Consider the following 24,323-nt stretch of genomic DNA (forward strand, 5'->3'; position numbering starts at 1 on the left):
AACCTACTTTTGTAGCCTATTCCATGGGTCAAGGACCGTGCGTCTGGATGTTTCCTCCCCTCTCAACTCTCCAGGCCCCCTTCTCGTCCCCTGCCCAGAAGTGACATCAAATAGATACCGGAGCTTAAAGTATTCAATTGGTATAATCAGTAGCAACAAACGGCTGAGGCATACATACTGTATTTAATTACGCGAGTGTAATAATCGATGACTCCTATACCATTATTGTATCTATTGCCAGCTGTCGGGAGAAGCCTGGCTGTTTGGTTAAGTGTCACGTTAAGGTCCCTACTGCCCTGCCCTTGTCTGGCCTACACCTCTGCACCTGAGAAGAATAACCCCCCCTGCCACCAAAGTGCAAATCCGCTGGAGTGACCCCCATGCCAGCTAACTTGGCGCTAGGGCAGGGGGGGTTGACGAGGGAAAGATATCCTGGCTGGAGCCGAACAGAACCCCCATCGAACACACACGTAAACGCAGTACCTCGCGCCAGGTATCCTTTTAGCCCAGAGAGATTACGTCCTCGTGTCCCAGATCCCTTGTCAAGCTGCCATTACTTATCGCTCATAATAAGTAAGCGCTGGCCAGGGACTAGCTACGACTAACCTACCACCTACAGCGGACGTCAGACCCATGGGAAGCGAAGGACCACGCCTGTGGAATTCCCGACCATTCCGTCTTATGTGACAGGTCTCGGTCTCAGCTTGCTGTTTCTATTATTACCTTGGCCCGACTGGAGTGAGTGGGCTGGGCCAGGCTGCGAGATTGATTGCTGCTGCTGCTGCTGCTGCTGGGAGGGGGGTGATCTCGTCTCGCTCCCTGCTCACTCACTAGTTGCTGGAGCGCAAGCCTACATCATATCATTCCCACTAAGTCGGACGTTGTCAGTGTGTCAGTCACGAAAAAAATTAAATAAAATAAAGGTTGCAACAATGGGTGTGCATTAAGCAATCCCGGAATCTTGGGTGCATGGTGGACATGGGAGGGTCGCCAAGACCAGGGTTCTAGCCTCCTCTCTCCAGTCCGGCCTGCTAGCATGTAGTAGTACGCTACGTCTGCCCCTACTTTCTACTTGGTACATGCTACTTGCGACTTGCGACTGTCGCTCTTGCTTTGCTCTGACATGATCCGCTGGTTCACGGCCACTGGACAGCTCTAGTCGCTAGTACCTAGCGAGCTGCCTTTGCCTCTACCTCTGCCTCTCTGCCTGCCCGTTCCTCGGTCTCCTCTGTATCGGAGGCAAGACATAAACTCTCAGACTCCTGCCACTAGCAGCCAACAACAGGAGCAGTCCCCCATTTTGTCGTCACCGGGGATAGATCCCGTCGCCCTTCATCTAGATCAGCTCCATATGTGCCACGCTACGTGACTAACTGCCAGATCTCATAACTTGTCCAATCCATGAGTTCTGGTTGTTATAAGTCGTAGCCATTGCGACCTGCAGCCCGGCTGAGGCCTACCTAGCATACATAGCTAGCCTGCACTCTGACCCCTACCGGCACTTGTGTTCAGCTGGCCCTGCACCATCATAAAATACCTGGCTGCTTAACACGACCTGGCACGCCACCACTCCTCGGTCCCTCAGAGAAACTTCGCCTGGTCCCTCGTCCGTCATTTTTTGGCCTACGTGCTTGAAACCCGGGAGCAACCTCCCCAAACCAACTAATAGAGGCTACAAACCTACACATGAAAAAGGGGAAGACGACAACAAGGGGAATCAAAGTTTCCTGGTACCGAGCAGATACCTGGCCGCGCAGTAACTGGCTCAGGGGACCAAGTTGTCATGGTCAGGTCTCGAACGCCCAGTCCGGCAACCATTTCAGCCCAGCTCAGCTAGACTGAGCCCGAGTGAACTACTTTAGTCTGGAGACCAGGTCATCCAAAGTCGAAAGGAGAGAGAGAGATCCCGCCCTAGGGATCCAAAGTAGCGTGTTAGTGTACCTACTACTACCCCCCAGCCCAAGAGCGAAAGGCAGCCACAGAGCCAGCCGACAGAAGCAAGTTGCAAAAAGAGGCGTGCGGTACCACAGATACGACCAGGGTCCCAGCTGCTACTACCCAAAGAAGACCCTTTGACATATAATCTCGACGACAGGCGCCTCCCGGCGCCATCTTGGGTGATCGACGTCTCCACCGAACACCTCCCACCAACTTACCTTAAAGCTCGTGAACCCACCAGCAAGGCCAACCTCCATCTGGGGATTCCAGCATCTGCATACCTAACCTGTCCTTACCTACACAGCACTTCCGCATTAGCAGTCCTCTTTCTCCTTGGCTGTTTTTGCCGTCAAGCCATAGCCAGCAGTGGTTGCCGCAACGGCCAGCCCCCATTTCCGTGACCACCAGAGACAACACAACCACCACCACAACATTAACAGCGCCCCAGCCCACGTCTACGTGCTCCCCAGATCAGATCAGATTCCCAGAAGGAAATCGAGAAGGATAGTGACGACCAGAAACATCCTTTTCTAACCAAACCCCAAAAGCAAACCTCTTGTCGACCGACTGACTGGTGGGTGGGTGACCGGTCCTTCTTGTGGGGCACCCTACTTCAACAATCACCTCCAAGCTCTGGCATCACCGTGGTTATTCCACTCCTTGGATAGCGCCTTCCCGCATGCATCACGAACCTACCTGGAGTTGCTTGTCGACATCCACGCTTCCTTTCCAGGCGTAGCCACCCTGGAAACAACTTTTGACTTGCCCCCGCACATCCTCACCCGGGTCACAGAGCGACGTAGTCAACCGAAGCAACCAAATATCATTTTGGAGTGTGAGAGAAAGTGTTCTGGCGACATAGGTGCCTCGAGCCTTCCACGAAAAGACTCGAATAACAGCCAGGCACGACCTTGAGTCGAGCCTTCTTTCCCCTTCGGGATCCTCACGGGAGAATGGAAATCGCAAGCTTTACCTCTCGTAGACCAGCTGCTGGAGGTTTGCCTCAGTTCCATCTTCCTCCGCCGAATTCGCAGGTGGATGTTCAAGTTCCCAGTATGGTCCCTCTCGCTTTTTTTTTTTCTTGTTGAAGTCTCCGATGCCCAGCCCATATTCCCTCCGCCACCACACCTTATCCTCTGCCAGAAATGGTTATCAAGTATCGTCGCCAACGATATTGTCTAGAAACCACCTTAAAAAATGGCTGAGAACAGGCGTCTAACATGGGGATCAGGAGTCACTGGGACCGACGGCCTCAGCCCGCTCTCATCCAGTGTGCACAGTGGCAGTTCGCAGAGTTCACAGGCTGGCGGCATTCCGCCCTACAACCATAACCCCCAAGGAAATTGGGCATTGACGCAAAATTCATCGTATACCTACAGCGCCCTGGGACAGAGTCAGCCGGGACTGATGCAATCGAGCTACAGCGGCCGCCAGCAGCTATATTCGCCCTCTGGGAACGCCTACGGCAACAGAAGCTCCCAGTCGCCTGCTACAGGAGACGGGCTCGTGGCGCCTCCATACGACAGCGTCGGGCCTACTTTCCCTTCAGCGGTCCCAGGAGGCGGGTCTGGTCACACCTCGATGCTTTCGCAGTCCTCACACCATACGCCGATGCCAAACTCCATCCTCAGCTCCCAGACCTCCGCCTCTCAGGCACCAGCTTCGGCAGCTACAGCAACTACGGACACGTACTCTCGATCGTCGACGACATCTGGGTATTACGCGCCACCCTCGTCTACACCACAGCAGTCTTCGTACCCGTCTTTCTCGAATACCCATCAATCGCCCCCGCAGTCGTCTCCCACCACCACAGGGGCTATTCCCAGGGGAATACCATCACTCAGCTCTCATTCTATGCACGCGCCGACGCATTATCCCAATCGTCACTATGGGGGATATGGAGCGCTGGCACCCCCGATGAATGGTGCTGTGCTCTCTAACATGGGAAACCCAAATACCCCGCCGATGCTGGTCGGGGGCTTGAACAGTACCATGGCACATGGCTTTCCGCCGCACATGGCACACCACCACATGTACTCTCACCAGCCCGCACTTCAAGAACGACCTTTTAAGTGCGACGTATGCCCACAGTCTTTCAACAGGAACCATGACCTGAAACGCCACAAGCGGATTCATTTGGCCGTCAAACCTTTTCCTTGCGACCACTGCGACAAAAGCTTTTCGCGGAAAGACGCACTCAAGGTAATGATAATCGCTTTCTATCTGTGATTTATTCCAACTAACACAATGGCAGCGGCACACTCTGGTGAAAGGATGTGGTAACGGCAACGGCAAGAGTTCACCGACCGAGAACTCCTCCCCACACCGCGAAATGAAGCCAGATCCTGATAGCCAGGACACCAAGGGAAAGATCATATAAAAAAGGGCTTGTTTGGTTGTTATTACTACAACGAGAGCTCTGCGTCGCTCCCAGGATCGACTTCAGCGACGGCCTGCCTGGCGCCAAACACCTTCCAGACCAAATGCCGAAGTCGCACCCGGGTTCCTTTGGATTCTAGTATGAACCCCCTGAACCTGGAATCTTGTCAATAGAGTGTCTCATATCGAGGCAACGGAGCTGCGAACGACATAGTAGCATTGCGTGGGAGCGTCTCATCATCAACAGACTGCTATCGACAGCGGTCATTAGGCAAATGCCACTGGCTCTGCCTTTGGGGTGACTTGTTTTTGAAGGTTTCGGCACACCTGCATAGATACGACGACAGCGAATCATTACGACGAAGCGAGACTTGTGGGCAGCTATATATAGCGGCCATTTTATGGATTGAATTGGAGTACTGGCATATGAAAAAATTTGCTTGGGGTTCTACGGGTTCTACGGACTGTGGTAATCGGAAATCGGATTATGGAGAGTCGAATGGGCTCTGGGTTGTTCCGGCGTTTACTCAGAAGTTTTTCAACTAACGAGATCAGCTACTACTTGCTTGTGGGATTTGGGCCAAGCGAAAGGGAGACATATTTACATAGATGGCATGGGCCGACTATTCTGGTGTACTTTTAGGGAGTTATTCTTCGGGGTCAATGGGCAGGAGAATGAAACGGAATTGAGTCTTGTGTATGACGTCGTGAAGGCACCTCTCTACACAGTGGAAACATGAAATCAATACATTTCTCGTTGTATTCCTGTTCCCGAAAGTAACGACACGTTCTATTGTTTCCACGACGACTTTCACGATGGCTGTAGTTGTTCCCAGAGAAAAAGGGGCCCTGGAAAGATGTATTCACAGATGGACAGAGGCCGGATATATTCCTGAATTTTTGACCACAAGACGAACTCGCTCTGGTTGCGATCGCATCGCAAATAGTCCCGTCGTCAATTTATCCTTAGATGCTCGAACGCGAAGCGAGGTCGCCACCGACAACGTTCTGAAGTTTACTTCGGGATGGCTTAACCTAGTGCAGCCAGCGCAGCCAGATGGGATATCGCGGCAGGAGCAGAAGCATGTCACCCCACGACGGAGGCAAATCCATGGTCGGACGTCACATGCTGTGGCGAAGAGACCGTTGGCCCCTGATCTCATCTACTTGACCGACATGTCATAGGCCAGACTTGACTCAACTCAAAAAAGAAAAAGGACAGTCACTCGTGTGGTAGCAGGTACGTTTTCAGCCAGCTTCTTCTTTCTCTCCTTGAAACTCAAAATGGGAGTCACGGGGCAGAAAGGGATGAAAACCCACGCTTAACAAACTCTCTCGCTACGTACGAGCTTCTTTCCTTCCACCCGCGAATCGGAGCAAAGCTCAGACGTTCTTTTTCCTTCTTTCTTCCTTCGTCCTGCCTGCTTGCCCACCTCCCTTGCCTACTTTACTTGTTTTCGTGAGGGCGACGATCAGTGTTTCAGTTGTCTTCTCTCTCCTCGTCCTTGTGGTCAACCCAGACACGCATACGTCGCGAAAAGGGGGGGCTTGGCTTGGGGACATGCGTGGGTTAGGGGGGCCACGCCAGCAACTCACTCACTCTTACTCGCTACATGTACACTTGGACGCGAGACCGAGAGGCTTGCAGGACGACGAATACGTACCCGCCTCCGATCCCTCGCTACTAGGTGTCCAGAGACAAAGACAGTCGTGGTTAGGCTTTTCCAAGGTGGTTACAACGATCAAAGTTCAAGTGAACACATATCTAGCTACATCTCTAGCTGCCTTAGTGTTTCCCACGTCAAACAACTCGAGGGGACAATATGTATGCACCGCCTGCAGGTATGTGTATGTGTATGCGTGTGTATGTATGTGCGTGCGTGCGCTCGCGCGCGTATCACACAGGTGACGCTTTTCCCGCTGATTCAGGAGTGTGAAAGTTTTGTCTCCAGGTGCATTGCAGTAGTCGGGAAAGAAAGAGAGATCTGCGAAGGCTGGCTGGTGGTGCCAAGCCGACCTCCTCTCCTCTCGCCCGTCACCCGTCTACAGTCTTGCGTGTGGCCGGCCATTCGTGATAGCCAGCCCTTCCCTTGGTGTCTCTTTTCTCTGACGCATAGATCTACATAGTTCCCTGCATGTTTACGATCTTCACCGTAGACTCTAGCCAGCTGCTTGTCGCCGGCAAGCATAGCCGACTGAGGGGACGGACATATCTGTAGGTAGACATGTCTTGATTCGTACCGAGCTGGTCTGGCCAACGCGATACAATACATACCTCTCCCACTGGCGTACTGTGTCCCAAGCCCTCTCTAACGATGTATCAGTGTCGGGCAGTCCGGGGTTCTGGATCCATCGGCGCAGTCATCCGTGGCGCTCAACAAAGATGCGTCCGCTCGAGCGCGGTGGGCTCTTGGTGGCGGCCGCTATCTCTGGACGCTGCGCAGTGACTGGATCAAGAGAGACAAAGACGCCCACTAAAGCCTGTCAAGTGCGCCTGTCCCGTGAGCAGTTACGACAACGACTTGTTTGTTCAAATCTGAAGAGAGGCTAATTCGTAGATGATGGCATACCCCGTCCGTCCAGCTGTTGCAGTCAGTCTACGCTGGGAAATTAATCAATAGTTCGCATCTAATACTGCTGCTACAAGACAAGCATTGTTAGGTACACGGGCCGTTCATCTCCTTGCCTCTCCCGTTCTGGCTCATGATGCTCAACTATGTGTACAAGTATGTATACCACTTCAGCGGTTAGTCCGACCCAGCAATACGGTGAAGCCAGAACGATGGCGAGAGCAACTCGTGTGATGAAGGACGCCACGGCCCTGAGGCTGAACCCCAGGGCTTCCTGTCCCAACCGGGCGGCCCTGGTGGCGCTGGGACTGATTTACTCATTGTACTCTGGTCCTGCTGATTACTGTTCCCCATAGATTCAGGGCAGTAGACGGTTGTTTGTGATAGGCAGAACCAAAAAGGGGGGGGGAGGAGCATTGTACTGTAAGCCTGATGCGCAAGGAATGGAAGAAGCCGAGTCGGGGGGTGTGAGAAGGAAGGAACTACCTGCCTACCACCTTCCCCCATGCTTGGTCTCGACAGCACACAAGCACCACGCAAACAAACACACCACCAGACGGTACGGGCCAACCAGCAGCCATCACACACTCTCTCCCCAGGCTAGACCCAAAAGCCCGCGAGAGCGACAAATGAAAGGCCTCGATTAGGGCTTCAACCAGCTCACCGGATCTTCCCTCCCTTTCTTTTTTCATCCTTCTCCTCCTCCTCCTCCTCCTCTTCTTAGTGTCATGTTTCATGTACGAACATGCAGACACTCCTGCTAGGCACACGCTCTTTCTTTCGCTCACCGGCCCCGGATCCTATTTGTGGTCACCTTGGCCAAGTCTTTTGGAGTGTTATCGTGGTGTGCCAATCTCAACTCACGGTGAGGAAGCCCCCAGCAAGGAAAAGGAAAGAAAAAAAAAAAAACAAAGCAGAAAACAAGCTAAGCTAACTCGCTAAGCGTGTTCCCTTATTCTTCTTCTTCTATGATGTCTTACCAAGGCCCGGATCTCGCTGAAGTGTGCGCGAACTAGCAACTAATCTTGGCATTCCGTTGATCGGCTAAGCGATCCGGAAATTGCCTGCCAGAGTGAGCCTTACGGGCGACACATCAACTGCACGACTCTTGGTATGGGTGCTATGGTGGCAGAAGTACCCCTGCAAAACTCTTATACTTGTTTCGTTTGGTTTCTTTTGTTCTTGATACCTATCTCACCTCGTGATAAGCTCCTCTTGGACTGGAAGGAGTATGCGTGCGGACTTGGACTGGGACTGGGGACAGAATGCTGGTCAGAGTGGTTGGCGTACGGGCCAATATCCAACCAGTAAGTACCATCCAGCTGGCTGAAAAGCCACCGCCGCTAGGAGGTTTGGTGGAAGTGGTCAACTTGCTCACACTTTTTCTACTTGCTGGCTTGCTTACTTACATCCTCAGCCTTACCATAATTTGAAGCATTTCTCGGCCATCCATGTTTGCTACCACTTCCTCTGCGTCGGGCGCAATCGCGTGGGACGAGCCCCTGGCCGATTGCCCAAGGGCCCTAGCCTGGTGAGAATATAGTACGGCATGCACATGCTGTCTCTAAGGCTCAGTCAGCGCGTAGAGAAGCGACTAGGCACTACGTAAGCCCTCAGGCCATTCACGAGGCACGGGGGTCTCAACAAGTCCCAGTCCCTTATCTACACGTATGAGAGGCCAAAGCAACCGACCTACTCCAGTCACCGGAGAATAGTGTCACCCCCCTACCCCCCTTTCTCTCGGTGTGCGCTCGCTTGTATTCAGAGATACCAGGCCATCTAATGACTGTGGAGTGGCTCTTGTTTGCCCTCCTTCCTCCCCCACGCCATTCTTCCATAACCACAATTGGTACACCTTCCTCTCTGTTCATCCATTCATCTCAGTCCAAGCAAGTACCTAGCTACTTACCGCTCTGCTGCTGTCTTTCAGCTCTGTTGGGGGATACTGCATACTCGAATATCGAGAATGAGACCAGCCCTTGAGAGACGCGCTCGTGCCATTGGCTGTGCCCATTCAGCCTTCCAGCCCGACCGTATTGCGTGACTTGTGCGACAAGCGCATAACTCACTGCTTCTTTCTGAGAAGATGGTACATATCGTGCCCGAGCCAGCCAATAGTTCATGTGGCTATCGAAGCTCTCACGTAACATGTCTACGTAACGCCCCCCGATACTCTCCGATGGCGGGCAACGATACGAAACAGCAAGCGACTTCCGAGACAACCTTTGGTCTGTTGGACGCCATTATTACTGACTGAATGATGCTATGTATGTAAGCATCTCAGGATTACTATTTATAATTGCTTGGGTCGGAATCGCGTGGCCGAGAAAAAGGCACGATGAAGGATGATGATGGGAGCCGGATGATGACCAGCAGATTTAAGATTGAATCAGTTTGGCTTACATAGCTGTGTGCGACAATGCCGGGCAATATGTGACACCCAGCCAATACACCAACCAATATATCCCCGATCCAATACTTGGGCAGCTATCGGTCGCACAATGCGTAGTGGCATGGGGAGGTTAATTGCTTTGGGTAGCCATAGTACTACTGCTAATATATGCACAATGAACAGGCAACCATTGCATTCCTTCTTCCTCTGTGTTGTTGTTTCAGTGTCGCAAACCTGTCTGTGGTGGTGGTGGTGGTTTTTGTTGTTGTTGTTGTTGGCATGTGTCAATACTCGTCGCCCAACTGCGGGTTTTGGAGGAAGGGTCGTTCATTTAGACTTCGGGTGCCACACGCACACGTAAATGCGCCGGGTAGAAGATAACGTAACCCATTCCTGTATTGTGTGTGCTGTTCCGGCAGCAGTCCAGCGCGCTCGGTTTGGTTCGCCCGGCCGGTATTCCGACTCCGCGGGCTTGTGGTCGGTCCACTGAACAGTCTGGACTCTGGAAGACCCCCCTTGCCTTGCCTTTAAACTTGCCACAGACGTTCGGACGACGTCCAATGTGCCATACAGGCGGGGAGACACAGGCAAACAGTGGATAGAGGCTGGAGTCTAACATTCCAAACCATCTATCCCAAATATATATGCACGGCTGTCCGCAGTTATTGCCAACTGTATGCTAGGTATCCGACCGATGACGGTTGCATGCAGCGGGCGCCGGTAGACAGAAATGGGCCCCAATGCCGAACCGCCATCTGGAGGAAAGCAAGCAAGGAAAGAAAAAGGAAAAAAAAAAAAAGAAAAGAAAAGAAAAGAAAAGAAAAGATAAGCAAGCGAGGGAATCTAGGTCACTCCCTAATCCTTCTTACTACTACCCTTATTCTTCTTGGCGATGCGATGTGCTTATTGCGTTCTGCTACTACTGCCCAAAGGGCATGCATGCACTTTCCCATATATGCGGACTACCTTGAATGCGATTTTCGAGAAAGGGGCCGAGAGCCCGACGTGAAATACATCGTAGGGTTTGCAGTAGCTAGCCTCCCGTTCCACGCATAGCACACACGTTATGGATGACTTTGCTGGCTTTGTTCAACTCGCCTCGAAGCCTATCAGTTCAGTTGTAAGTACTCTTGCTGCGCCGCCAGTGTTTGCTGGATCAGGCGGGCACCGGAGTCGGAAGGCCTCATACTGGGAGCTTGATGCAGACGAGCCAGAGCAGAGCTGTATGTCGGGAATGGTTTTGTTTCGCTGTGATGCGATGACACTTCCACGACAGAAATGTAGAGAAAACCTTCTGATGAGAGAGAAGTAACATGAGCTGGCCGCCGATAGTGTAGAGCCTCAGTACCCCAGTATCCCTCCCTCCACCTCGAAGTTCAAGTCAGCTTCTCTAAGCGGATGGCCATCGATGGCCACCTGGCATTGCACCCTGAGCTATTATAGATATAGCAATTTCTCCAGAGCATGACTGAGCCCATATGCTAAAAGAAAAGGAGCATCTATACTCTGGCTTCTTACCCCTGAATCCCATACATCCACTCCATCCTCGTCTCATGGATGAGATGCCAGAGCCACGGATATAGACATGTTCTCTGTATATTAGTGATTGTATCTTCTTCATTGAAGATCCATTAAACCTGGTTCCAGACGGGATGGCATCGCTGAAGGTGCACATGAGAACCACTCATGACCTGGTGAGCTACGTAACTAAGACTTTATTGATCCACCCCCTTTTCCCGTCTTTCGATGGCGGCGTGGGAAATTCCTGGACAGCCCCGTCTAATAGAGAGAGGAGAGAAAATGTGTACGTGTGCGTGCGTGTGTGTGTTCATATAGCCATATCGGATTGCATGGCACCACGCGTTTGATCGGTGATCAACTCACAGTGTGTTTGATGGTCCTGATCCTTACTCTGTGGGGATAGCAATTTCCAACAGTATACTACGGACGGACAAGCAGTGCATGGAAGCCGTAGTCTCAGTCTATAGCACATGCGTGAATCAGCTCGTCCCTGCACAATCAGGTACGTCGACATAGTACAGAGACGAAGGAAGCAAGGACGTGGCCCGAGAAAGGGGGAAAACGCGAGCCGACTACCACAATTGGTAACCGTCCCCTTGCACATAGAAAGCCGATGGGAGTCGAAAAGGGGCATCAAAAGGGATATGCACATGATACAAGAGGCACCACGGAAGCTCATCCTTCTTCCTACACGGAACAATAATAGTGTGCCACAGCTCTTTAACGCTCTCATGAGGCATCACCTCTTCACTTTTACACGGAACCAACTCTCTTCATCGCACGGTATAGTGTAAAATGATAGTTTCATTCCAAAAAAACTAGCAGCAGCCCAAGAGGGAACTACCAGTGGCATGTCTCATACAAAACAGATATTTACTCAGTACATAGTCAACGCCCAACAATCAATTCGATTTCTTCGTCTCGCGACCTCACAGCTTGCTCGCCGGTTTCGAGGTGCCGACGGCCGTGATCTCGTTGTAGAGCAGACTCGTCAGGAAGTCGGCGTAGTCTTCGCCCGTGACCTGCCCCGCGAAGTACTGGGCTGCTAGGCCGTACTTGTTCCCTTGCGGCGCTTTGCTGGAGAGCTCGTCGGTCTGCTCCTTGAGTAGCTTCAGGGCGTAGGCCTTGTCGACCTTCTTGCCCTCGGCCGTCGTGACGCCGTGCCGCACCCACTGCCAGAGCTGTGACCGCGATACCTCGGCCGTAGCGGCATCCTCCCTGTGGTATTATGTCAGCTGTGCGGATTGGGAAAGCTGGCAGGAAATTGGAGACTTACATTAGGTAGTTGATGGGCACGCATCCTACCCCGCGGATCCAAGCTTCCATGTATCCCAAACCGATGTTCAAGTTCTTGCGGATACCTTCTTCTGTGATCTTACCGGGGACGTTCATGTTCAGGAGGTCATTCTGGCCAATCTGAACATCCTCCCGGCGCACGAATAGCTGGTTTGGCGTGGGCATGTGCTTGTTGAAGATCTCGGAGGCAATGGCAGCCAAGGCGGGGTGAGCAACCCATGTTCTGCACCAGTGGTTAGTAAGTCGTTGCTATGTGGGACCAGGGGGTAAGTCACATACCCATCGTGGCCTGCGCGGACCTCGCGCAGTTTGTCGGCTCGTACACCATCCATTGCCTTATCGTTGGCCTCCTTGTCGTCCTTGATGGGGATCTGGGCAGCCATGCCACCCATGGCATGGACACCACGCTTATGGCAGGTTTGAATGAGGAGTTTCACCTATGTAAATGTGTCAGTTGCCATATCCAGATCAAGCAGTCTAGAGCCCACTCACATATGCGTCCATGAACGGTACGGTCATAGTGACACTGCCTCGGTCGGGCAGGATGAAATTGCTGTTTTGACGGAACTTCTTGATAACACTGAAGATGTAGTCCCAACGCCCACAGTTGAGACCGGAGCTGTGATCGCGGAGCTCGTAGATGATCTCTTCCATCTCGAAAGCGGCCAGAATGGTCTCGATCAACACGGTACCCCGAATCGTTCCCCGGCGCATACCGATGTAGTCTTGTCCCAGGTTGAAGGCGTCGTTCCACAGGCGGGCCTCGAGGTGAGATTCCATCTTGGGGAGGTAGAAGTACGGGCCGAATCCTTGCTTGACGCTCTCGAAGGCGTTGTGGAAGAAGTAAAGACCGAAGTCGAACAGCGACCCGGAAATCGGCTCGCCGTCTACAGTGACGTGCTTCTCCTCCAGGTGCCAGCCGCGAGGCCGCACAATGAGCGTTGGTAGCACACGGTCGGTGCGGATCTTGTATTCCTTCTCACCCTGCTTGAATTGCAACTGGCGTCGCACGGCATCGTACATGTTGACCTGGCCGGTGATCATGTTATCCCAAGTTGGCGCGCTCGAGTCTATGCCGGGTCAGCAGCTTGCAAAATCCTCGATGAACGGGTCTTGTCCATCCATTGAACATAACCCGCTATGGGAAAGGGTAACTCACCTTCAAAGTCGGCCATATATGTCCAGACGTCCGAGTTCAGGGCATTCACAACCATCTTGCGGTCCGTCGGGCCCGTGATCTCGACTCGGCGGTCTACCAGGCCCGGGGCGGGCGGCGCGCCTTTCCATGCGGCATCTTCGCGAATGGTCTTGGTCTCAGGCAAGAAATCCGGAAGTTGGCCCTTGTCCAGCTCGGCCTGTCGAATCTTGCGGCGCTCTAGCAGGGCCTTGCGGGTGCCGTTGAAAGAACGGTGCAAAAGAGCCAAGAACGCCAGAGCCTCTGGCGTCAGGATCTTTCTGTGCTCAGGGCGAATGTCGCCGGAGATGGTGACACCCTGGAGGATTGTCTCGGTAGTCGCCATGTTTGCTGTGATGATAGGGGATATGTGTAAGCCGCTTGGGAGCCACTGTCAAGAAGAAGAGTATATGTCACCAATTGGGATATAGGCGGGCGTGATTTAGATATGGAGACGACTGTAGTAAAGGTTCTATCGCACAACTGATAGGATCAAGGGGAAGTTTGGTTTCATATGATGAGGGTTCGAGATAGGACTAAAGCTGGGTGTTTCCGGACTGAAGTATGACCGGTCTTGAGGGGATGGGAGGGAGCTTCTCGGGTATGACGAAGATGGTACGGGCACCCCAAGTTGTCTCCAAACTTCGGCATTGGGTCTGGTGGTCGCCTAGCTGGAGCTGGCCGTCCCCAGGTGATGATGAGGTATGACAAGGATGGGCTAACATGATGCGCAAAGTACCTTTTTGGTTACGACTTACGCGTGGGTGTACAAGAGGCCCTGCTTGCCGTCCGGCCAAGTCGAGGATTAAGCTCGGCGTCAGAACAGAGTTGGCTCGTTTCGGACGGAAGGGTTGACGTGAATGGACGGTCTAGCCGGCGGGGTGACGGAAGGGAACGAGCTTGTGAAAGTGTGGGGGAAGGTGAATATCAAGAATGCTTTGGACTAGTCGTGCAACCCGAACTCAAGACTTTAATTCTAGCAAATCGCAATGTCGCAAGTAAAGGCACATGTGCTCGTGCTGTTGCATTTTATGCGCAGTACCTGACCCTTTATTCAATCCCATCACGTCCCGCTCAGTAGCAGCAGTAGATGTTCCCCAGGTAGGCATATTTTGCCAGCCGAAAGTCATGGCGGGTTCCGCCCGACCGTACGGGAAATCCCACGAGGTTGATCATGACGGCATCGGACCCGAGATGCCTCGATAGCTTTGCCACACTCAGATTGTCGAGGTCGTTGTATGGATGCGATGCCCTTTATCAGGTACGAGTCGCTTTCTGCATGGCAAATAGCTTATATTCCATCCGACTTCGGACTGTTACTCGATGGAAATGACCTATGTCGAGCGATAAGGAAGGGAAAGCAGGGGACTTAGAGATAGCTAGCCCGAGAATAATAGTGGGCGGATGGATAGTTGCCGAATGGCCGAGACCTGTCTGCCTGTTGGCCATGCCGAGGAATGAGCTAGGTACCTACTTAGCCCACTAAACGCCTGAGATACAGCCAGGCGGTACCTACATACAATTTAGGTCGTCAATGCCGACTTCACGGGTAGTCGGATACACTTCAACGAGCCGGCTATTCCCGGCCTGTATTCCTCGTTCTGTTTTATTCACAATGTTGATAAATATTCGTCAATTAATATAGCGACTGAGGAGAAGAGGCATCGGTACCCAAAATCTATAAGATACCGACAAGAGATTGAGAGCTGACCACGGGAGGTCCGACTCAATCTCAACGCAGTGGGTTTTACACAACAAGGGAGTCGTACACAGCTCGCGCGTCTTTTCCAGGTGTCATCTTATCAAATGCTGGAGAAGTAGGTTTCTCATTTGCGAGGTCCAGATTGCATTGTCCGTTGGAAAGCGCTTTTATGAACATTTTCTCGCAGTTCCACCCCAACCACATGGGAACAGGGAGGCATACAATATAATATATGCCCAGTGCCGGGAGATGGGCTAGCACCCCAGCTACATCGTGGGTTGCCACCCGACTCAACCAGGTGGGGTCAGGTAATATTATCCCATACGGAAAGTGAACAAGAACCTGGGCCGAGGAAAACATCGACGCTCTGTTCGTATGGTTGATGAAGAGCTGAAGTGTGGGCGATGCGTGCTTGTAACCGAGCCTACCTAGCCTGGTATCCAGGCTTAGCAGTGACTGCAAAGGACAATGAACGCCGCCCAACGCCGCTTCTTCGCGTTGGCCGGTCTCATTGCCAACGGAATCGTACGAAGCATCGCCTCTGCAGGCACGGCTTCTTACTTCTTGTTCTTTTCCGCCAATTCTTGCCTGAACTTCTCGTTCTCCGCCTCTCTCCAGTCCTTGGGCTCGGGTTCGTTGCCGTCCGTCTTCCGCACCGAGCCGGCGAAGGCGGATCGGCCGGCGTATAGTTGGTAGCCCTCGCCCGAGTCGCTGGCCTCGAGGTTCTTGAAGGTAATGGGCTGGTTGCCGCGGAAGCGCTTGCGCATGTCGATCATACCCCTCCTGCACTCACCAAAGCCCTTCTTGAGCTGCTGGCACTTGGTCGGCAGGGTCTCGGCCAGCGGCGAGCGCAGGCATTCGGCGGCAGTATGGCGCTGGACCATGACACATTCGGACTCCTGGAGACACTGCGCCAGTGCGGCTCCTACCAGGTGTGCGCGACACGGTTAGCTGAGGGACAATTGCCGAGTGCGAAAGAAGGATGGCAGACGGGAGACGATGGCCACGTACGTATTTCTTTGCATGAACTCGGCATCTTGAGAGGAATATGACTAGGCGTTGTGATTGGCAGGCGCCGCCTCTAGGAATGGGTGAGTCTTCTCGACATCGAATCGTCGCAAAATACAGACGGATTGATTTTCAGTTGCCGGTGAGGCGCCACCGCGCTGTGATTGGCCAAGCTCAGCCCCGATGCATGACAGCTGTAGCGACAAGGGGGGGTCTACCTGCAAGTTGCAGTGGGGGAGCCGAGAGCTCTCAAGCCCAGCTCAGGTACGGGCGCGACCAGTGCAATCTCACAAGCAAGCTCCGGTTGCTGCCCAGGTGGAACTGATTTCGGACGAGATCCTGACATATTTATGATTGTATACATCTCGATATAGTGCTTCTCCCACATGCTGTTTGTTATTTTGGCAATTTCCCTTCTCCATGATTACACGCTATATCCTACTGCTTTCTGATATCTTCGGTTCGCATCTTCATTTCACCTTGTGATACCTCTTTTGAACAGACCCCTGTTTCGCAGCTACCCAGAAGGGAAATTGAGCTGCAATCATTTTGCATGTGACGACATCATCCTCTGGATAAGGAAAGCACCACACTTGACAAACCGTTGGCGACTTTGGCAGCGCCGATCGCTCATACAATCATTTCCAAATACACTTATTTCCATTTTAACCCTACGATTTCCCCTCGACGCCAAACAATGCCTCTCTGTGCTGCGATCTTGAACGCATAGAGAGAGAGCCTTTTGTTGGTGTCACCGAAGCCCGAGCTGGGTGCCAACGCATAGTGGGCGCGACCGCTGTTTACTCACCACGATGCCTGTTCCTTTCATCGGCCGGTTGAATCCGTAAGTCGCGATGAACTACGGCGCTCAGGGACAGTGCATGGTGTTTAGGTACTGACAATGGAAAAGGGCCGAGTATATTGCGCTCGTAGGCTCGTTCATTCTCGTTGGGCTCGAAGCCATCATCCGGATCCTCACCCTCGCTCTACGTACGCAATACCAAACCTGAGATTCTTGGTGGCGAATTATGTGGTACTGACTCACGATGCAGCAAACACCCTTCTTTCTCTCTTCTACGCAGCTTCGCGACGGCTCTTCAATAGGTTCGCATCGCCGGCGCAAAGGAGGGCAGAGCAGCGACGAAAGTGTAGGCGTAACCGGCCAACCCCGCCATTGTCGCATCGCAACTAACATGACTGCTCCTTGCTAGCTATATCTACCTCAATCCGAAATGCCTCCGATTTCGTCGAACTCTGCGCCGAGTTTGGTTACACTGCCGAGGAACATGTCGTACAGACCAAAGATGGCTATCTGCTCGGCATCCACCGCCTCCCGTGGCGCAAGGGAGAGGAGGATATGAAGGTCAACAATGGACCGCAGAGTCTGCGCAAGAAGGTCGTATACCTTCACCACGGCCTTCTCATGAACAGTGAAGTATGGGTCAGCTTGACGGATGCCCAAAGGTGCCTGCCGTTTGTGTTGGTAGAAAGGGGCTACGACGTTTGGTTGGGCAACAACCGTGGGAACAAGTACTCCAAGAAATCCGTCAAGATGTCGCCTGCAAGCATCGACTTCTGGGATTTCTCCATCGACGAGTTCGCCTTTTACGACATTCCCGACACTATCGAATACGTTCTTCACTCCACCGGGGAGTCGTCGCTTTCGTACATCGGCTTTTCACAGGGCACTGCCCAGTCCTTTGCTGCGCTCTCTGTGCACCCAAAGCTCAACGACCAAGTCAACGTCTTCATTGCACTTGCGCCTGCTATGTCACCGGCCGGCCTTTCTAATGGAATAGTCGACGCCCTGGTCAAAGCTTCTCCGCAAGTGCTGTTTCTTCTCTTCGGACGCCGGTCGATTCTGGCTTCGGCTACGATGTGGCAGTCCATTCTGTATCCACCCATCTTCGTCCGCGTCATTGATATTGGCTTGTCCTTCTTGTTCAACTGGAAGGCCAAGAACATTTCCTTGTCGCAAAAACTGGCTGCGTACCCGCATCTCTACTCTTTTACGAGTACCAAGTCTGTAGTGCACTGGTTCCAGATTATCCGCAATAAGTCGTTCCAGATGTTTGACGATGACGTCCATCCGCCACTCAGTACGACGCACAAGTACACCAAGGTTGCCAAGTACCCGACTCGGAACATCAAGACCCCTATTGTGTTGGTCTACGGTGGCAGCGATTCACTTGTCGATATCAAGGTCATGCTGCGCGAGCTACCAAATCGGACCGTGGCTACCGAGATTCCCCATTACGAGCATCTTGACTTCCTGTGGGCACGAGATGTTGATACCCAGGTTTTCCAGCACGTGTTCGATGCCCTGGACAACTTCACAGATGCAGAGCATTCCAAGGAGGAATTCGAGAGTTATCGACGTGCCCGTGCTACTAGCCTTGGCGCGTCGGCATCTTTTGGGCAGTAAGTACACGCTTCTGAGAGGGCAAGTGTTTTACTCCACTAAATAGCGTCCAGCAAGTACCGCAACAGCGATGCCGTTGAATCAGACATTGCGTCTGTGAACAGCCAGGATCCTGCTATGGAGGTGGCACACAAGGCACGAGAAGATCTCCTGGACTACTCATCGCCGCCCTCGACATCCGGCCCATCTGAAGCTGCTGATGCCACCGACACAGGTCCGATCGCAACCCCAGAATCCAAGCCTCAGCCTCACGCAATCACAACAATCAACGAAAACACAGTTACAACGCCTATTAAGAACTGGGGTGGTGTCGATGGCGCAGATTCGCCATTGGAACGACAAACGCCTTCGCCGATTGGTAAAGGGGCCAGGTCTCACAAGCGGCGTGGCAGCGGAGCTAGCAACCTAAGCTTTGATGCTGCAAAAGATGGCAAGGGGCGTGGAGGTGGGATAAGGATTGGTGCATCCAAGCCCATAGTCGGTGCCAGCGTAGGCAGTGGGACTGGTGGCAGTACCGATGACAGCGTCCGCAAGAGAAATGGCGCCTGAGTTGAAGACAGAAGAGGTACCGAGTTATGAACTGTCGAATACCCTAGAAATCTGGTTGTTACTGAAAAACAGGGGTAATATATACATTTATTCTCGGTGATAATTGGCTTGTAGGCGTGCTAGGAACAACACAGATGGATGTGGTGATCGGTTTTTGTAGAATGCAGGACCCTGGCGCTTCCATTGGGGGTATACTCTGATACAAGACCATTAATATTGGGATGTTCGCGATGTTCAATATGCTGTGCTGCTTTAGTCGCCGGTAGTTCACAGGTCACAATCGAATCCTGGGCGGAAAACATACATGAGGATAATAGACTTGTATGAGCTTGTACTCAATAAGCGGTATGTCTCCAGCTCGAATAGTCCCGAGCATGGAGTGTGTTGTACCACAGGTGACCTCCAGGAAACACTCCCAGTGGTTGCCTCGCACGCGGCACATTTTATACCAATTCCTCTATATCTCTCTATGGAGCTAAGTACCCGATATTCCTACCGGAGGAATCACACAAAACCGATCGATGTGTAGTTTGGTAAAGAAGTATATGAAGTAAAGGCTGGGATCAAGTGTCTGGTTTATGGACGGAATGGATTCATCCGAGGGATCTATGGATAGACATAGCTAGCAGCGACTTTTCTCTCTGGCTTAGATTGAGTTGGAGGCTTTCGCTCGTTATAAACTCAAAAGGAGAGACATTGCAAAAAACAGTGCAGTTACATGTTCACAGTAAAATACGATGCAATATTTGTTTGAACTTGAAGCGCGAAGGCTACTTTGGGTTGAATGTTTCTTCTACGGGGTATTAATTATTAATATACAATACAACTCGAAACTTTTTTAGTTCAGAGTTTCCTCTCTCTCTCTCTCCTTCCTTTTCATACCCCCGTAGTAAGAGTATGTGTACAGATAAAAAATGGAAATAATGCAAAATTGCCGAGCCGCTGATGCGGGCTTGCTGTGATGATATTTGGGTGATGTGTTGGGTATATCAATAAACCCTCGCCAGTCTCTCCGAAAACCTATGTTCGGTAGAACCAGTAAACCGTGTAAATGATCTCCATATAAGAGCTATGTCGTAAGGATCGTAAGAAGTAAAAATGGTACAGTGAATGTCCAACTGGGAGCTGTCTCGTCCCTCTTTACAGAATAGCAACAGCGGCGATGAAGGCGCCGAAGGCAATGCCTGAGCCGACGCGGCCAGCACCAGCGGTGATGGGGGCGGTCGGGTTGGCAGTAGCAGAGGGGGTGATAGCACCAGTGGCACCAGTGGGCTTTGCCGAGACCATCGTGGTCGGGTAGGGAGCAGCACCACCGTTGTTGCCAGCAGGGCCGGTAGGGCCAGCAGGGGCAGTAGCGGTAGGAGCGGGCTGAGCCTTGTACGTGCCGGGAACCACGCCGACCGAGGGCTCGGCAGCACCAGCCTCGCCAGTGGTGATGGCGATCTGGGGAACAGTCATGGTGGTGCTGATGGTGACAGTGCTGCTGGAAGAGGTGACCTCGGCGCCAGCCTCATCGGTAACGGGGACGACGGTGGTGGCAATGACCGAGATGGTGGTGTAGCTAGCCGAGGGGACGGGGGTAGGCTTGGCGGTGATGTAGGTCAGGTGGTCGGCACCAGTGGCAATGCCGGGGTTGGTGGGGATGAAAGGAGCGCAGATACCCTTGAAGTACTCAATGGCATCGGCGATGGTCTCCTGGCTATCACCGTGGGCAGCCATACACTCGTAGATGGCCTTGGTGAACTTGGAGTCGGGGCAGTAGCAGGCAGCGTCAGTGTTGTCCTTGCAGCCGACAGAGAACATCCAGGTGTTCAGGCACGACGGAACGACGGCAGGGCAGGGCAATGTCTCTACGGGACCTTTTTATGCATGTTAGCGATTGATCATTCAAAGAAAAAGATTCGAGCACCAATTGGGATACAATGTGGTACGAAATTGGGATAAAAGGGCAACTTACCGGCAGGGACAGCAGGCTTGGAGGAGGTGGCGGGAACGGCACCAGTGGAAGAGGCACCGGTAGGCTTGCTGGGGCCGCTCTCGACGGGGTAGCCAGGGGCGGACTCAGTAGGCTTGCCAGGGGCGCTCTCAACGGGCTTGCCGGGAGCAGACTCAACGGGCTTGCCAGGGGCAGACTCGGTGGGCTTGCCGGGGGCAGACTCAACGGGCTTGCCGGGGGCGGTCTCGGTCGGCTTGCCAGGGGCAGACTCGACGGGCTTGCTGCTGGAGGCGGCGTGGGTCTCAGTGACGGGGCAGACGGTGGTGCCAACGGGGACGGTGACAACGGTGGTCTGAGTGGACGAGGCCGGGCAGTTGGGGACCTCGGGGCCGCAGCTGGTGACGGTGTGGACGGAGGTAGAGTACAGGGTGGAGGTGGTCATGTAGGTGGTCACGTGGGTGGAAGCAGACTGAGCCGGGACGGACTTGGAAGGAGACTCGACCGGGACAGACTTGGAGGCGCTGCCGGAGGGGGTGGCGACAGTGGAGCTCTCGGCCTGGGGGACGCTGTTGGTCTTGGAGGTCACAACCGCGACGCTGCTGGTCGTGGCCTGGACGGAGCTGGAGGTGACGACGGGAGTCGAGACCTTGGCAGTAGAGGCAGAAGAGGCGGCAGAAGTGGAGACAACAACCGAGGCGCTGGAGCTGGCAGGGGTCTTGACAGCGGCAGAGCTCGAGGTGGTGACGACGGGCTTGGAAGCGGAAGAAGCCTGGTAGTGGGTGCTGCTAGGCTTAGGGGGGACAGTGGAAGACTTGGAAGCACAGTCGAAGGTGATGGAGTGGAAACCGAAGTTGCAAGTCTCCTTGGGGACGGCGGGCTGCTTGGGAACGACGACGGTGACGTTCTTAGCACCACCGCACTGGGAGTTCTGGACGTAGGTACCGGACTTCTTGCAAGGAGTACGGTGCTTGCAAGTAGAGCCGTCGGGCATGCCGTAGTGGAACTCCAAGTCGCAGTCGAACTCGGGGGTCACCTGGAAGCCGCCAATGGAGGTCTTCTCGATGTCCTTGCCGTTGCAGCCGAAGTTGGGGGCCTGCTTGTGGTCGTGGTGGGCAACACCGCTGATGCACTTGTCCTGGAAGCCGAAGGTGCGGGGAGCAAGCTCGTCACGCTTGGAGAACTTGTTCTCGCAGGTGAAGCCCTTCCAGTTGAAGCCACCGTAGCTCTCGAAGGGGCCGGTGGGGAGATCCTTCCAGTTGAAACCGGGGATCTGCTTCTCGGTACACTTGTTGTCGGTGTTGGCAGGGCAGTTGAAAGCAGGAGCGCTTCCCCAGCTACCGAAGCCCTGTGTGAGAGGTTAGTATATGGCTATGAATAGAGTATAGTCGAGTATAGTGTAGAGTGGGACGTACAGTAGCTGCGACCTGGCTGAGGCCAGCAGCCAGAGTGGCGAGGGTTGCCGTGTTCTTCATCTTGAGTCTGATCTGAAACGAGTCCTTCTTTTGCAAATAGTATATAGTAGAGCGAATGTGGTGGTTATTCTTGAATTAGAAAGAACGGTGGTGAGAAGCAAGGATAACGAATGGCCTTGGACTTCCTAGAAAGAAAACAGTTGTTTTTGCAAAGAGGAAACGAAAGTGTAGAGAGACTTGATGAGGAGAATAGATAAAAAGAAGAAGCCTCGGGGCGGCAGCCAACACGCATATATAGGTGTGTCGAAGACATGGACTTGAACTTGATGGCCACCACCCATCTGCTGTTAGTGGTGGTGGTTGCTTGCACAGACAGACAGAGGCCCCCCCAGCGAGGGAACTTGCAGGGGGGAGGGATTCTTCAGAGAGACCCATGTTCACCACCGAACCCCCTTGCCAACCCTTGTCCAGTGTGTATGGAGCCCAACGGCGGAGCTTAATCCGGACATTGACAGTCAGTCGGCTACAAGGCTTCACGTTGTATGGACGGACAGGCTCACAGGACAGAGACAAAAAAAGGAAATACCAGGGTGTGGATGTGGGAAAGATGAGCCAGAGGGGGTCCAAGAGGCGCCTAAGGAGTTGTACCTGCGGGCCCCACTCGCCCTACTACCTGCAACTTACTAACTGATGGGGCCAGCTAGCACACCTGCACCTACTACGGCCCCGGGTACTTTTACTTTTAGGTAAGTCGAGTATAGCCAGTAGAGCGCGCGGTTGGCCATGTCGCTTTCGAGGAGGCGTCCAAGAATATGCAGCTACACGTCTTCCCATTCGTTCTGGAGTCCCAATAAGAAATAACCTCTTTGCATTGGGTTCAATAACTCATTGTTGATAGGCGGGCAGGTACACACAAACATGCCAAGTCACATTTTACAGGTCATCTCGAGCTGAGGAGCTGAAGAGCTGAGTAGTAGAGATGCATGTATGTAGTAGGGAGTTGCAATGCTAGATGTTAGTCAGATTAGATACGCACAAACAATTTCTGGGGGTATCTGGAGGCTCGGGGGCTCTGTAGGAATCTCTTTTTGCACTTATTACTATCCCAGCTAATAGCTGTCCTGGCCCCCTTTCGGTGCCGGCATAGTAGTAAGCTGGGCGGCAAAAGGGCAGGTACGCTCAGCTGACGGCTGCGATGCGCCGAGAGAACCCAGAGGAAGCAAACAGGGCAGGGGCTAGCGGCCTATTGTTAGCTACATCTGCTGCCAGAAATAAGTATCAGCCTTCGTGTGTCCGGAATAGTAGAATGAGCACCGAATTCAGACAATTTTTCGATGCCCTGCATAGAATGGCTTCTTTTTCCCACCCCAAAAAGAAAGCCCGTCAAAGGGAAGGACGCCCGCCAGTTCTCCCCAGTGAAACATGCAGAGCCACCTGCCCTGGCATAGTGGTGGTCGGTCGTCCAAAGTCAGCTCAAGCTAATGCAGGAACAGGAACAGAGGACCAGGAACAGCAGCCATCAGATCATCTTGACTCTTCAGAAATCCAAACCATCCTACAAAAGTCATCCCCGGCTATCCTGCCAGGGGTTTGAGGTACAGTAGTGCCTACCACCCAGCCTAGGCTGGTCTTTTACCGGGTCTCAGGCGGGAATCGGCCACGTCCAAATCGGTTCACCTAGTCGTCGTTCGACAACAACAGCTCGGCATAGAGATGCGGTCCATATCGGAGGGATAATCGATGTGGATTTGTGCACATCATCGCCCATTTATACGGGTCGTCCGATTCCACCCACGTTTATCCGTTTGTCTATATGACAACATGCTATACCGCGTGCTCAATGCCAAACGTACTCATTTCTTGTTCCCTTATGCCTGTGATATCAGTTCACTTGTCGTCCAGCAATTGCAAATGTAAAGGAGAGGAGGGTCACCCGGTTCTCAGATTGTCGAGGACTTAGAGGATGCCCGACGGTGCTAAGTGGGCAGCTAGGCAAGCCACCCCCATCACACTTCGGAGGTCAA

At 53.0% G+C, this 24,323-nt stretch overlaps 5 protein-coding genes across 5 annotated transcripts; 2 read left to right on the forward strand and 3 right to left on the reverse strand.

Moving 5' to 3' along the window:
* Positions 1–2,891: 2,891 nt before the first annotated feature.
* On the forward strand, positions 2,892–4,318 carry PG985_007121 (uncharacterized protein; the record flags this gene model as incomplete). The annotated part of the gene is made up of 3 exons (XM_066826890.1): positions 2,892–2,991; positions 3,170–4,140; positions 4,193–4,318. 3 exons carry the CDS (start codon positions 2,892–2,894, stop codon positions 4,316–4,318), a joined length of 1,197 nt encoding a protein of 398 aa, XP_066684565.1.
* Positions 4,319–11,729: 7,411 nt separating this feature from the next.
* PG985_007122 (Malate synthase) lies at positions 11,730–13,616 on the reverse strand (the record flags this gene model as incomplete). The annotated part of the gene is made up of 5 exons (XM_066826891.1): positions 11,730–12,018; positions 12,077–12,319; positions 12,376–12,533; positions 12,589–13,166; positions 13,256–13,616. 5 exons carry the CDS (start codon positions 13,614–13,616, stop codon positions 11,730–11,732), a joined length of 1,629 nt encoding a protein of 542 aa, XP_066684566.1.
* A 1,913-nt stretch (positions 13,617–15,529) lies between these two features.
* On the reverse strand, positions 15,530–16,008 carry PG985_007123 (uncharacterized protein; the record flags this gene model as incomplete). Its single annotated transcript, XM_066826892.1, has 2 exons — positions 15,530–15,897; positions 15,984–16,008. The coding sequence occupies 2 exons, from the start codon at positions 16,006–16,008 to the stop codon at positions 15,530–15,532; spliced, it is 393 nt and encodes a 130-aa protein (XP_066684567.1).
* A 784-nt stretch (positions 16,009–16,792) lies between these two features.
* Positions 16,793–18,951, forward strand: PG985_007124 (uncharacterized protein; the record flags this gene model as incomplete). The annotated part of the gene is made up of 5 exons (XM_066826893.1): positions 16,793–16,824; positions 16,891–16,970; positions 17,033–17,128; positions 17,192–18,401; positions 18,456–18,951. The coding sequence occupies 5 exons, from the start codon at positions 16,793–16,795 to the stop codon at positions 18,949–18,951; spliced, it is 1,914 nt and encodes a 637-aa protein (XP_066684568.1).
* A 1,140-nt stretch (positions 18,952–20,091) lies between these two features.
* Positions 20,092–22,359, reverse strand: PG985_007125 (adhesin protein Mad1; the record flags this gene model as incomplete). The annotated part of the gene is made up of 3 exons (XM_066826894.1): positions 20,092–20,810; positions 20,909–22,232; positions 22,300–22,359. 3 exons carry the CDS (start codon positions 22,357–22,359, stop codon positions 20,092–20,094), a joined length of 2,103 nt encoding a protein of 700 aa, XP_066684569.1.
* Positions 22,360–24,323: the final 1,964 nt, after the last annotated feature.

Source organism: Apiospora marii (genome assembly GCF_038362585.1).
Source record: "Apiospora marii strain CBS 49790 chromosome Unknown utg000004l_segment0_segment1, whole genome shotgun sequence".
NCBI classification, from domain to species: Eukaryota; Fungi; Ascomycota; class Sordariomycetes; order Amphisphaeriales; family Apiosporaceae; genus Apiospora; species Apiospora marii.